The following is a 15,202-nucleotide window of genomic DNA, read 5'->3' as shown; positions in this document are numbered from 1 at the left end:
TTCTGCAAGCATAGCTTCTATGGATACCCAGGCTGATCTGTGCATCCCATACCCCAGCTCTTGGCCAGAGAGAGTCCAAACCAAGCAGCACAAGCACCAAAGGGACAGCTTTACCCACCTCAAGCATCAGGAGCCAGCAATCTGCAGCAGAGGGAAACAGAACTGAGTTGTCCCCATGCCAGAAGGGTGCTAGGTAGCTGCAAATGGGTTGCAGCATTAAAATGATTTAGATTCATGCATGTGAGTGTCTGGTGCATTCTGCAAGCAGCCACGCCTGCACACTTCATTTACACCTCTGGTAAATATGGTGGGACAGGGCTGACTGCTCCCACCCGTGTTTGGTGCTGTGCAAAGGAGATAGGGAGCAGGTAGGGAAATAGGGAAGGTTTGGACAGAAGCACGGCAACACCTTTAAACTTACACTTTATGACACCATGACCATAAGACAGTGTGTTAAAGGCTCACACAGCACAAGCTGTCTGCAAAGCATCAATGGGACTGACCCTTGGCACATGGGCTAAAGCAGTGTGGGTCAGTAAGGGACTCTCAACCTCTTATCCAGCTGGAGAAGGGAGGGATGCAGCTCCCCATTTCACATGGTGTCTGCAGGATGGGGGCAAGGAGGCATCAGGGAGACAACAAAAGCTGCACCTGAGTCCTGCCTGGCTATCAAGAAGCCCAAAAAGCAGTTCTGCGAAGCAGGTGATGCAAAGAGGATGAAGGCAATGCCAGAGTTCCACATGTGCAGGCAGGCAGCTTGGGAGATGCTCAGAGGGAGAGATTCAGAGCCAGCCTTGCGATGCTGCCAGTAAGAAGTGTTCCTCCACTCACACCCACTCCCGGCCATCCCATGGGACCAGCCACCCTCCCAGAGGGATTTCTTCTCCTACACAAAGCCCTCAGCACCTCCCACCACCAAAGGCTTCATGTGCCGATGGAGGAGCTCCCTGTCTCTTACGAAGTCCCCTGAGCAAGGCTGATGCTGTGCAAGCATCCTGCAGTGGGAAGCAGCAAAAGGAGGCTGCAGGGATTAAGGGTGGGAATTGGGAATGCCATAGACAGGTCACCTATGGGAACTCATAGAACCTTTCCCACTCCACATCCCTTCTACCCCATGTCTTTACAAAAAGGATGGAAGAGGGAAGATGCTGCTTCCCTGTGCAATCCCACCATCAGGATGTGATGTACCAGCACCGACCAGTACCCAGCAGTTGAATAGCATCACACGCAGCAGAAGGAGGCACAGACTCTCTGTAGCACAGCAGACAGCAAACCACAGTGTGTGTCCCTAAGTTATATGGGGAGCAAACAGAGGGAAAACAGACCTAAGAGCACATGGCCAGGGCCCAGCACTTGTCAGGGCTGCAGAGCCAAGAGATACGCCGTCTGTCCTGCAGACCACAAAGCTGATCCCACACAGAAATGCAGCAGGATGTGCCAGAGCGGGAAGTGAGGCCAAAGGAGCCTTCCCAGACCAGTAGCCTCCCACACCAGATTAAAATTCCATAGGAATTTGCTAAACAAATTGACTCTCAGCTACTGCCATAAACCCACGGGATGTTTTGTGTTACTACCATGCAAGGGAGGGAAGGAAACAGACCCTTTAGCTTGGAGTATGCACATGGTTCCCCATGATAACAGCAAGAGCACTCCCCAGGTGCACAGAGCCAGGGCTGTGGATGGGGCAGGCTTCTGCAGCATCACGATGGGATGGGATCTGGTTGGGGTTACGGATGTGACCTGGCTCTATCCATCCATCCATCCCACAAGCAGTCCCTGCTCTCCCCAGTGCCGCTTGGATACAGCTGCAGAGGAACCCTGGTCCAGCCACCGCAGCATCCCCAGCTGCCTGCTGCGGATGGGGAAGCAGGAAGGGCCCCAGGAGTGTTCAGGGCTGGATTCTCTCCTTTCACTACATTTTACAGCTGCTGGCTAACTCAGCCACCCTCCCGAGGTGTTGATGCTGTTCTCATTATCTCCAATGCAAAACAGAGCCAAGAAGAGGAGGGAAGGAAAGAAAAAAAACCTCCTTTAAGAAGAAACCCACACACTAACCCTCTTCCAGCCCCCTCCCTCGCCTGTTCCGAGGCACAATGATGGATTGAAAAGGAATAGTTGCAGGGGTGGAGAAGGGCTGCAGAGAGACCAGAGCATGGGAAGTGACCACAGCCCAAATCACCTAACACAAACCCATGCCAGCGATTTCCTTGCTGAGAGGAGCCTACTGTGCATGCCTTAGTGTCTGTGTAAGGAGCCTGAAAAGATGATTTTGCATGGGCTGGTTTACAAGAACAAAACGCCTCAGTTCTATGGAGGCACAGACCTAAAAGAGAAAGAGAGGACAGAATAGAAGTGAACAGAGAGAAGACAAAACAGGATGGACAGTACAACTTAAAGGGAGATGCTTGCAAAGCAGCCCTGCTCCCAAGTAGTCACAAGGAGAACTGAGGCTGCAGGAATGGATGCAATTCTGCCCTGGGCGTAATTAATAGTGTTGCCACAGAAATGAAGAGTCAGAGGAGAGTTCTGGACTGGGTAAATGAGAATTCCAATAGGAGCCAAGTGACATTTTAAACACATGGAGCATCTGCAGTGCGCTGCATGCTGAACACCAGCCAGAGCAGCTCGCTTTATCATGGACATCGATACAGGAATGAGTTTCAAAGGCTCAATCCTCACAGCAGCACCCCAAGACACCCTTTTGCCCCTCCATATCCTAGGCTGGGTGACACAGCACCCAAAGGTGACCACCCCAGCTCAGCGTGCACCCACTTGCTGCCCACACAGAGGGAGCAGCCCCAGAGCTGGAGGAGGCAGCAGAGAAGCCATTGCATGCCACAGAAGCACAAGCACCAGCCATGACCACTCTCAGCAGCCCAGGAAGCTCGTGGGATGCCCAGCAAGGGTTTGGGATGGATGCTACATACACACACGGAGGGACAGCCATCAGCCTTTATTGCTGGAATAATTCCTATCAGGGAGAAGAGTATCACCCACACACCTCTATCTGTAACTATCTATAGAATTAGGAGGAAAACTAGGTCTTTTCTTGTCTCCCAGGGGCTTTAAGGGTCAACATGTAGACGTGTAGATCCATCCTTCCAAAAGGCTTAACAACCCGTCATATTCATGTTAGTACATAGACATTAAGGCATGCACAGTAGGCTCCCCTAGGCAAGGGAGGTTCATAGTCCCTATTTTCCATGTCACCTGAGAAACTGAGGGAACAGCACACTGAAGAGCAACCATACCTGCACAGAGCAATTGTTTCTTCAAGATGATGCTCTGGGATGAAGGTCTCAAGCCCCAAACAGGACTTTCTGTTATAACAGTGTGTGCTTACCATACCCAACACTACCAGGTTGCACTGTGTATCATACTTGTAAAGCCAACATGGCTTTTCTCAGGAAATTCAAAGTCCACACACATCTCCAAAGCCAGCAAAGCAGCCTCAGCCAGGGCAATGGCCCCAGTGTTAATGCAAATCATGCCACAAGCGAGGTGTTATTGAAGAGGAGCTCTGGGTTCTCATTAACCAAGGCTCTAACACAGGTTTAATGTGCACTTCCTTCCACCCAGCCAGCTCAGCGCAAAGCCAACGCCACCCCTCCCACATCACACACAAAAAGCCCTGATTTTCCTCAAGTGCAGTTGGGATCAAAGGGAAATGTGAGCCCCACACACACAGGGGAAGGAGCTCGCAGGGATTAGTCAGCTGTTGAGCTCTACAAGAGCATGCTTGATGGCTGTGTCAGGGCAGGGCATGGCGAGGAGAGCGCTGCTGCACCTACCACGGAGCCTGCTTGTGGTGCGTCTTGGGATGCTCTTAGTCCTGCACGGTCACCCCAGCTCTCTTCTTCATGCAGGACCACCATTCAAGGCACAAATACAGCAAGCCCCGGACTTATAGAATGGTTTGGGTTGGAAAGGACCTTAAGATCATCTACTTCCAACCCCCTGCCATGTGCAGGGACACCTCACACTAGACCATGTCGCCCAAACTCTGTCCAACCTGGCCTTGAACATTGTCAGGGATGGAGCATTCACCACTTCTTTAGGCAACCTATTCCAGTGCCTCACCACCCTCACAGTAATGACCTTCTTCCTTATATCCAAACTGAACTTCCCCCATTTCTTTCCCCTGGAAGCCTCATCCAGATGTCTTGAACAAGAGGAATTCCACTCCTGATGCTCCACGGCACTGCATGCTGCTCAGGGCCATCTCCCTTTGCATGCATTCCCCCACAGAGGAACCAGAACATCCTCCTTCATCCAAGGACTCAGTCCAAGCTGTGTCCCAGCATCCCACACCAGTCCCAGTGTTATTCAGCACCAAAACCTCCCCTCCAGGCATCCTCAATGCTAAAGGCAGTTTTCAGAGCTTAGGTGAAGTGTTTGGACTACAGCTGCTCAAAGCATTTAGACCACAACTAAGTGTAACCCAAACACACCCCTTTCACTCTAACCTGAGCTGTTTCACAGAGATGCCCTGGTTTGAACTCCCCTCTTAGGCAAGATTGCGATGTCTGGGATTTTTCCAAGCGACAGGAGGTGAAGACACTCAAAACATCCATGTTTTTCCACTCAGCTGCCACCATTCTTCCAATTCTTTCTGCAGAAACACTCCAAAGTTTGTTTTCCAACTCAAAGTGCAGCAAAGAGCAGTGTTCTGGGCAGCTTTGCTTTGAACCCTCCTGTGGGGAGCTGATGGGAAACAAGTCCTGGAGCTAAATTCTCACACTCACGAACTCAGAAATGGTTCCCAGCGTGGCAGGAGCAGGTTCTCATGCCTGGTTTTGCATGGGCAAGCCAAAAGGGACTTCTACAGACCTCAGGAGAAGCCTGAACTTTAAGCAGGGCTCAAGGGAAACCACAGTTTTGGTGGTCAATTTGTTCCATGCTCTACAGCAAACCTGCTATCACATAGGCAGCATATGTCCCACAGAGCCCATGGCCCTGAGCCACTGGCTGATCCAACAGCATCCCAGTGAGCCATCAGGAAGAGGAAGTTCCTAAAAGTTATCTTGCCTACAAGAAACCTGGAGAGGGGCTTTGGACAAAGGATGTAGGGACAGGACAAGGGGAATGGCTTTAACCTGCCAGAGGGGAGATTGAGATGAGCTCTGAGGCAGAAGCTCTTCCCTGTGAGGGTGCTGAGGCGCTGGCACAGGGTGCCCAGAGAAGCTGTGGCTGCCCCATCCCTGGCAGTGTTCAAGGCCAGGTTGGACACAGGGGCTTGGAGCAACCTGCTCTAGTGGAAAGTGTCCCTGCCTGTGGCAGGAATGGGTCCCAATTCTACATGGAATCTATAGTATTACAAGGAAAACTATATCCCTCCTTATATCCCAGGGGCCTTAAGGGACAATATCCTTCACCACAAACAGGAACCAACTAGCTCAGCTACTCCAGCTCACATCCAGTGTGTGCAAAATGAGCGTGACAAAGAACATAGCAAAGTAGTGAAGCCAGAATTCTTCCAAGTGTTTGCTTAGGTTTAACAAAATCACATGCACTCTTCTTTCTCCTCCCTCCCTCTCCACTAGGTGCAAGGAAGGAGAAGGACTGATACCTTTCAATATATGGAATATATATATATATAATCCCTCCCACTTGGAAACACCGCTCAAGTCACTGCCTCTTGAGAGCCACTTTGCTGAACCAGCCCTTTCCCAGCCTCCCAGACCATGGGTTCGGTCATTTACCTCTGTCAGCATTCCCAGCTGGAAAAAGGGGTTATGGCCTCTCCTTTGCACATCCAAGGGGAGGAGGGAGCCAATCTGCTTGTTTATTTGTTGTCTGTGCAGAATTCCTGCATTCCTTCCCTTGTTTACTTATCTGCTCCCAGGACATACTCAGACCCCAGCAAAGGGCTTTTGGGGCGCCACATTCCCGCATGAGCTTGGAGCTCTTGCTGGAACACATAAGCATAAAGGGGGAAGAGAGAAGCCAGTGAATGGGTTATTACAGGAGTATGTTTAAGGTGGTTGGGCATCCAGATCTGCTCTCCATAGAGGCACATCTCCATACCTGAATGTCTAAGACACTATTAAGGAGCACATATGGGCTGTCTCCCCCTCAGCTCTTCCCAACAGCTATGTTGTTACACCCACAGCAGCACCAGTAACTCAGCCACCCTCACATCAACATGATGCACATGTACTCCATGAGCACCCCACAACATTCCAACCTGCCTCATCAGAGAGCTTTTGGGAGCAGACAAAGGATCCAGAGATTAATGTACAAGGGATACAGGGCTTCACCACAACACAGAAGCACACCTCATACCCACTCCAATCACTTAGCTGCTCAGCTTGGTTCTTAGTTACACCTTGGAGAAGCAAGCTTTACCCATAAGCAGAACTTGGCTGGCTTCTTGGATCCCTGCAGGAGTCCACAGGGCTGACTTGGAAAGCAGGGAGTGACTACCATGAAGGACAGGCCTTCACCACAAGATTAACCCATTAACTTATCTCTAAACCTATAGGAAAATCTAACTCAGGTGTGAGGAACCTAAATTCCCTTCTAAATGCCTGCAACACAGGTGTATTGGGACTTGCAGTGGGGATGCTCCCAGCCACATCAGGGTCATTGCAGAGAGAACCTACATCAAATCTGGGGTAACAACAACTTTGCTTGGCTGTAACTTGGTTGCAATCACTGTCTCTGACAACAAAGTCAATGCCAGGCACTGTCCCTGTGACAGCAGAGTCCACAGAGCAGCATGACCATACCCTGGACACACACAGAACTGCTCCACCTCATCTCCAGCGAGAGCATTTGCCAATCACAGAACGGTTTGGGTTGGAAAGGACCTTGAGATCATCCAGTTCCAATCCCCTGCCATGGGCAGGGAAATCAACCATTTACCAGCCAAGAGCACACGATTCCCAATGGAACCACTGCTCAGAGCACCACAGAGCAGCCACATTCCAGCCTCACCTTCCACGCAGTGCTCCACCTCCTCCAGGTTGCGCAGCGTGATGCGCATGAGGCTGGAGTTGAGCATCAGCTCGTTGCGGTGCGCCGGCCACATGTACTGCGGGGCAGGGTTGACGAAGAATATCCTCGTGTCCCCAGTCGAGACCTGGTTGTCGCAGATCAAAGGGTCCCCAAAGCCACCGATAACCACCTTGTTCCCACCATCCAAGAGGATCTCGTGAGTGACGATGTCTTTGCCTTTCAGGTAGCGCCACACTCTCACCTGGAATGAGAAGGAGCACGTGAGATCATTCCACACACAATTAGCACTCTCTGGCCCTGGTTTAGTTTTATCGCACTGTCACAAGATGCACAGGGGTGGTTTGGGCTTCCAACAGAGCTGATTTCATTAGACGTTCCTCTAAAAGCACAAAACATGGACAACAAAGACTAAAGCACGTGCTCTTTCTACCAAAGCAGTCCCCAACTCTCTGCCCATTACTAATAAAGAATCCAAATGGATAGCAGGAGATCCCCTCCTGGATTAAAAGTGAGATCCAACTCGCCTGCCACTGACCCTTTCCATGTAAAGAAGCTGTGATCCATCATCCACAGAGCACAGGGAAATGATTCAAGCCCTACCAAGGGCAGGATGCTGGTGTTAGCAGCATCATTGGAGGTGATAGCCTCCAGCCTGTACAGTTCATCCTGATCCACACCAAAATCTCAGTGGTGAAATACATCAAGGGAGAAGAAAACACTTCTGAATAAAACAAAAGCGTTGATGGGAACATTCAATGGCTGGAAGCTCCCAACCAGGGAAGGCTGCAGAGCATCCATGGGGGAGGCTTTGAGCCTTAAAACAGGGGCAGGAGGAGGCAGATGGGTTGGGTGAATAAAAGGAGGGAATCTTCTGGCTCTGACAAGGAAGACAAAAGGCAGAGCAGATAACATGCCATGTAGAAATGTCAAAAGCAACTTATGTTCAAGTTTCTTTACTTATTCAACTTATGAACAAGTAGAGAAAACCTTTGCCTTAGCAGGCTGGATTTGCTAAAACACATAGAGGATTTGGCAGGAGGAGCCTGTTCTCTTTACTCATCCAAACTTCAGGAACTAAAATAAGTCCTGGCCACTGGAGCTGCCAGCAGCTCTAGAACAGTCTCCTTGGACTTCATCACTGGCTCATCCCCCTGCCCAAAACAGCATGATCTGGACACAAGTACAAGCCAGCTTCTCTGTGGCAAACTAAAATGGATCTTTAGTGCATATGGGATACCAGAGGCATGTCCCCATCCACGGAGAGGTCAGAAACTCTCCTCCTGCTGCAATTCTATAGCAGGCACAACACAAAGCTGAGTTGGCGAGTTGCACGTAATAGCATCTCATCAGAGAGCTGCCTGAGGTTTCAGCTCAGAGCAAGGGTGGCTGCTGCAGTGCATGGGCATTACTGTGACCACAGGCATCCCTGGCCCTGCTTATCACACTCCCTGCCAGCATCTCCTCTCCTAGAGCAGCCCAAGAGCCCACTGGGCTGCGTTCTCCGGCTGTCTACACAGGCCAAAGAGCACTTGAGCACTCTGTGCCAAGCACCAAGGCAGCCAGGGAAATAGCAGCTCACAGACAAGGGGCTCTTGATCCCCTCCCTGAAGCAGGCACGCACATATGTACTTGAGGAGTGCAGTTCCAAGGGGAATGCAGGGGCAGAGAGAGGATGCTCATATGTTGAAGTTGAGAGAGCTGGGCTGGTTCAATCTGGAGAAGGCTCCAGGGAGACCTTAGAGCAGCTCCCAGTGCCTAAAGAGGCTGAGAAGGGAGCTGGAGAGGGGCTTTTGGCAGGGGCAGGTAGTGATAGGACAACTTCTATGCTTGACATAGGGGTTTAGGTGAGGGGACTTGTTATAGTTGATGAGGAAAGCACAAAGCAGACATTATCCCACTGGAGAATGAACCACGTTTGTAGTTATCTGCAAGTGCAAATCACTGTCATCTGCCCTGTGCAGCCCTTCAAGTGCATTTTGTGGGCTTGAGACTGTTCAGACACTTACTCTGTACCAAATAGCTCCATCCCATTACTCAGTGACTACAGAAGACACACATAATGATCTGATGTGCAAAGTTCGAGTTCAAGCATGGTTCAAAACCATGCTGGGGGCGAGGGGGAGTGCAGCTCTCATGGCCTTTAATCAATCTTGTTGCTGTTTGAAACCCTAAATCCAGAACTTCAGGGGTGTGAGATCAGTCCTGATGTTCAAGACCCATTGCTTCAAGATCCACAATGCTCTTGAGCCTAACTCCAACACATTGTCCCTGCCACAGCTAGGAGCAGGCAGCTATAGGTGATGGGGCAAGCAAACAGGGCCATTCCCATAGGAACAAGCAAGCTGGGCTGAGACCCTCCTGCTCAGCACAAGATCCTCCTGTCAAGCATAAAAAGGGAACACATTGAATGCTGCTTTTACTCCTCAGGCACATCTGAAGGTTAAGAACAAAGTTTAGGAGTGTATTTTATTCTCACATCCTCCTGCTTCTCACACCTTCTCCTTTAGGTGTGATATTTGCCCACCTTGCCAAAGGAATCTGGGCTTGATGGGTCTCAGCTCCCACCTAGCCCAGCAGGTCGTGTGCGTTACTGGTGCGAGCCTTGTTCTCCTGCATACCTGAGATCAAAAACCATCCCAGGCATCAACACCCCTGTGACAGCTCCTGTGTGGAAGCTGTGCATGCCATAGCTGCTCCCAGGTTAGCTGGAGACGATGGACCCACACGCTCCCACACACATTTGTCTTCCAGCATGGAATCACCTCCCCTTGGGCCAGGCCTAAGCAATGCCCCAGCAACCAGAGGGCAAGCAGTAACTTATATGCAGGGTACCAGCCCTTCCAAGCTGCTGGGCAGGGGGGAGAAGAGGGGCTGAAGCAATGAATTCGAAGCCATTTGCACAGCTTATTTCAGCCCAAAAAGCCCTCTTAAAGAGCTGCTTGGTTGTACTCAACCCTGTCAGCATGAGCTCTATTCTTGAGAGAGATGGCAATCAACCAGCAAGCAGAGGGAGCTTCAGATGGCAAGGCAGGGTAGCTGTGACAGGCAGATTCCCTCCCCTCTGATCATCCAGGAATCCCAGCATCCGCACAGACATCTGCTCCACCACATGCAGGCGATGCCACGGGAGGCAGCCCCCTTCAAAGAGCCAGGCTGTGGCCACCAGCAAGCACAGCACCTCCAAGGGTGTTAAAGAGCACAGCTTCAGCGCTACCACCATCCTCCTGCTCCCCATCATCAGCACAGCTCCCTGCGGTCGTGCTCCTGCCCACAGTCAAGTCAAGACACCTTCCTGTAGCCCCACCAGCTCCACCTCCTCTTCCTCCAGCAGCAGCAGCAGCCGCAGGGCAGGCGCTGGCTGCGAGCAGTGAGGTGCACAAAGCAACCAGGGCAAGAACCCAGCAACACAAAGGAGACAAAAGGTAGGAGACGGGGGGAATACACACAGGGAGCAGGCAGCGAGCACAGCCTGAGGCTCGTGATGGAAGACAGCAGTGGGGCATTTCACAGGTAGGTCTAAGGAAGGGGAATGCCTCCCCCTTGTTCTGAAGCAGATGGTGATCTGATTTAATTGGCATGGCTGTTGTAGTCATGCACCTCGGAGCCAGGCCACAGCGTTCACAAGCAACAGCAGAGTCCACCAGCTTTCTCCCCACCCTTACTCCCCTTATAATGAATGGATGGGAAGGCACCAAAGACCGAGCAATTACCTGTAGGGCATCCCATTCATCATCACAGGCAATTAAGACTCTGTCAGGGGTGACTCACCGGCTACATCAAGGATGGGGGAAGAAAAGGCAGAGAGAAAGAATTGGGCTGGAACCTAGTTCCAAGAGGTGCCTTCCCTAGAGCAGACTAACTCACTCCTTGCCAGAGAGCACATAAAACACTGAATTAAGGCTGTTTTACAAGACTCCTGGCAGCTGCAGGGAGGCAGAGTGAAAACTTTATTTAAGCAGATCCTTGCAAGGGTGTATTTTAAGTGCTGCACAAAACCAGCGAGTAAAAGGGTTTTCCAAAGTGCTGTTGGTCCCATTCCACAGGAGGGAACGGGACCACCTGCACAGGCGTGTGCAGTGCTAAAGGATCCTTGCCAGGAAGATGCTTTGAGAAAGAAGATGCTGTAAAGAAAGGTGAGGAGTTAGAGCATAGCCTCATAGGAAGAGAGCTGTCACTGAGCAGAAGTAGGGTCACCACTACTATTAGCATCAGTTCTGCTTGCAGCTTCACACTCAGCTCTGCCAAACCCTTCCTTTGTCATCCTTCTCCTCTTGCTTGTCCCTCTCCATGCCTTTCCCTGTCAGAAGCCAGCAGCTCTTCCCCTAGGAGCAAGAAGAGTCAAACCCACCTCCCCCAGCAACTTCCACATGCAACCCCAGCTGGAGAACTGCCGCTGTTACCCCCCAAAATACAGGCTCTATTGTTTGGAACAGGATCCACATCCTTGGCAACACTTCCTATAGAACCTGTATTTGTCCTATAAATAGGAGCTCCCTTCATAAATACCAGGTCGGAGCAGAATAAAGCACATCAGAGGGCTCAAAGCAGGGGTAATGCCAGCACATAGGGATGAACAGCAGGACCAAAAGCTTGGGAAGAGCAAGCCAGGAGCCAGCACAGAGCCCAGGTCCCCACGTCACATCCCTCACTGAGACATAAGCTAGTTTCAATGTGAAGGGATCTGTCAGCCTGTTCTTCCTTACTATCCATCTTCTCTAACAACAAAGGAATGGCTGTTAGCTCTTCACAGGTATTCGTCTAACATGAACTTCACATTACTTCTCAGCTGCAATGTGCTTATCTTCACCTATCAAAGGCTTCAGCTGGGAGGGTTTAGGGTTTAACTGGGGCCAACAAGACACCAGTGCAGCACTGGGAGATCCCTGCTCCCTCCCAGACCACCCAATAACACTGTTTTGGGTGTGGGCTCTAGGGAACTCCCACCGCACACTTGGCCCTTGCCTTTGCCCTTCAGATAAAGAGCTGACAAGAGATAACTGTGGTATTTGGAGGCAACCCCAGGGGCTAAGAACAGTTACCAAAGTATGACAGTGAGGAAGTGGACGTGTATCTTCTCACCAGCTAACTAGCAACATCCTTTCTGCACCTGGGTTTATTCCAGCTCCACAGAGCACCAGGTTTAATGCCCAAACTGCCCTTTTGAAATCGAGGTGTTTGGTAAAAGAACACCCAAACCAACTCAAAATGCAGATGTGTCCTTCCCTGCACCAGCAGAATCACAGCAATGACAATACTTTGAGAGACAGAATCATACAACCATAGAATAGTTGGGGTTAGAAGGGGACCTTCAAAGGTGCAACCCCTTGAGATCTCAGGGTGAAACAAGCTATCGGCAATACACTCTAAGTCACATTGAGGAGAGATTTATCTGCTCCCAGGTTCTTAAAACACCCCCAAGTCCCATTTCAAAGTGCTTTTTCCTGCAAACGCACTATGAATATACCATTAAGAATTACATAGAAAGGACTGAAGAGCCACTGTGCTAAGAAATATCTGAGTGTCACAGCATGACCAGGAGAGCCATCAGCACTGCCACAGCGAGATGGGACGGGCACTTCCAGCCAAGCTAGAAGGTTTTGCTCCTTTCACTTCCTTTTACAGGGCTGCAAATGTATCTTGGGAGCATGTTCTGGCCTTCAAGTGCTGTTACGGCACCAGTTATTAACTCTGAAGTCCTGCATCTCTTGCATCTTGTCTCTTTGTGTCCCTGCCAATGGCAGGGGGTTGGAACTGAAGATTTTAAGGTTCTTTCCAACCCAAACCATTCTATGATTCGATGAGTAAGCAGCACAAACCTTCTCCACCGCATTCCTTGGGATGGCTCAGGAAGCAGCAGGCAAAAGACTCTGTTCCCAACCTGAGCAATGCAAACTGGGTTTCACATAAAGCCAGGTTCCTCCCCATTGCTCCCTAGCTGCTCTTAGATTTGATTGCACCCTTCCAAAGGCACAGCTGCTGAGCAAGCAGGTTCTCCATCAGAAGCAAAATGCTTTTCCTGACTAAAGCTTTGCTCTGATGCAGGAAGATGAAGCCAGACACCACACTGCTTGTCCACAGTGGAAGGAAAGAGCCCTATTTCTTAGCTAAGCATTTCTACCCCATCACTAGCCTTGCTGGACCACCTCCTACATGGCAACCCCTGCCCTGGCATCAGGTGGCCCGCATCCATCCAGCCATATGTGCCCCAAGCTGCTGCAGGACACCGGCTGCTCGCAGCAGCTTATTAGTTTTCCACATAGCACCCAGGATGTGCCAGACACTTTGCAAACATACGGTCCCTGCTCTAGCCTGGAGGATCTGGGATCTCATTTACAAGGGGACAGATTGTACCGTGTTGTATCACGACAGGCAGAGCGGTGGGAGCAAAGCATGAAGCAGCGGGCACCAGCTGGACAGACAGAAGCTGTTCAACTACTTTACTAAGCAGAGATGCTCCAGAACAAGAGGGTAAAGTTAACCTACCTCTGCACCGCTGCTGTGCATCACCCCCAGGCCCTGCTTAGCACTAACCACAGGCAGGAACCGCAGCACTTTTTAGGGATGAGCAGAAAAGGGGATTGGGAGGGGGAGAAGAAGAGGGAAAGGCAATGTAGCAGCATGTCCTCACAAGTGAGATTCCTGCCCCGGGAAGGGTTAAGCCATACAGCACGTTTTCTGACAACCAGGCGGATGGTATTTCAGGTTGCTCAGTACTTTAAGAGTCTTTCAGCTTAGAGGAGGAGGGGGGAGAGGGGAAAAAAAAACATAGCCAGAGGCCAGATTCGTAGTTAAACAATAGCTTGAGCTGGAGGAACTCAAGATGCTGCTAAAGTCAACAGGGATAGAGCCAGGAGCGGCTCCCACCGCCCCGCCGGGGGAGAAAAGTTGGGATCCCGCTGCTCATCCCGGGCACGGAGGGGAAAAATGCCCATAAAAAGCAACCTTGAGAGATTCCCTTGGGCACAGCGGCGGGAGCCCCGGCGGGGAAGAGCCTCCGCAGGCTAAAAATACCTAATTACACACCAAAGCGTACAATAAGAACCACATGCGGCCGCCCGAGCAAGCGCCTGCCCGGGGCCGAAACTTTCCCTGCAGCCCCCCCATTCCCATTCCCAAATGGTTACCTTGCAGGAATAGGTGTGATGGACGGGATCCACGTTCATGATCTCCTCCACCGTGCCCGTCAACACCACGTTGGCTTCTTCCTCCCGCCGCTCCAGCTCCCGTTCGGGGCACGTCGCCCATCCGCCACCACCCAACAGCACCAGGAGCACCGGGAATACCGAGAGCAACCGGGAAGCCGCCGCTGCCCGCCCCGCCATGGCCCGCGGGCCCCGCTCCCGGCCCCCGGCACCCCGACGGAGCGGGGAGACAAAGCGAAGCCGCTCGCAAGCAGGGCTGGAGCGGAGAGAAGGGCTACTTTTGTTCGGGGAGGTGAAAAGGAGGAAAGAAAGAGAGGGAGGGAAAGAGGGGAGGGGAGTGCAGGGGAGGGGAGAAGGAAGAAAATCCCAAGAGGAGGAGGAGGAGGAGGAGATATCTCTCCCCTGAAGCCGCGGCCAAGCGCTGGGTCCTCTGCTTTGCCCCTGTAAGAAAGCGCGCAGATTTGCATGCAATCTGAATTGCTGATAAGGAAGGAGCGAGTTAGAGGGGGGGGGAATGGAGGGAGGAAGGCAGCCGGCCCTGCTGCCGGCTCCTCTTGCAGCGCTGCCGCGGACGCCACCCCCAGGAAAGGGAGCTCGCATCAGGTTAATGGATAATCAGCGCCGCAACGTGAGGAGACTTTTAAAGGTGTAGGAGCGGCTGCTCGCTCCGCCACCCCCTGCACCCGCTGCGGCTTTCCCCTGCCTCGGCTCTGCACAGGGGTCCCGCAGCACGGACACTGCCACCCCTTGGACACCGCACCCGGGGGGGGAGATGCGACCCCATCATGTGCGACCCCATCATGTGTGATTCCATCATGTGTCATCCCCATTGTGTGTCACCCCTATCATGTACAACCCTATCATGCGCAACCCCATAACGTGTAACACCATCATGTGTCACCCCAGCATACGTGATCCCACCACGTGTGACCCCATCATGTGTAACCCCCATCATGTCACCCATCATCTATGACCCCCTCCCAGTGCCTCCCTCCCTGCCACCCCCAGCACCCCTTCCACATCCCCAGACACACCAAGTCACCCACACACCCATCACCGTGTCCTCAGTTACCATGGGGTGAGATAGCACCCAGGGCTCC

The 15,202-nt window shown here is 51.7% G+C and overlaps 1 protein-coding gene across 4 annotated transcripts in view; it reads right to left on the bottom strand.

Moving 5' to 3' along the window:
- The window catches only part of AGRN (agrin), a 109,644-nt gene extending 95,010 nt beyond the window's left edge, over positions 1 to 14,634 (bottom strand). For 2 of the 4 annotated variants that reach the window (XM_030507766.1, XM_030507769.1), the window contains exons 1-2: positions 14,085 to 14,634; positions 6,940 to 7,201 (exon numbers count right to left, since the gene is read on the bottom strand). In XM_030507766.1, the coding sequence (XP_030363626.1) occupies positions 6,940 to 7,201; positions 14,085 to 14,282 (460 nt within the window). In that variant the 5' untranslated portion in view covers positions 14,283 to 14,634. The remainder of the gene's footprint in view (positions 1 to 6,939; positions 7,202 to 14,084) is intronic. The other 2 variants (XM_030507765.1, XM_030507767.1) reach the window with 1 other exon arrangement.
- Between the last annotated feature and the right edge of the window lie 568 nt (positions 14,635 to 15,202).

Source organism: Strigops habroptila, chromosome 16 (genome assembly GCF_004027225.2).
Source record: "Strigops habroptila isolate Jane chromosome 16, bStrHab1.2.pri, whole genome shotgun sequence".
NCBI lineage: Eukaryota > Metazoa > Chordata > Aves > Psittaciformes > Psittacidae > Strigops > Strigops habroptila.
The sequence above is the reverse complement of the archived record's forward strand: the minus strand, read 5'-3'. Positions and strand labels throughout refer to the sequence as shown.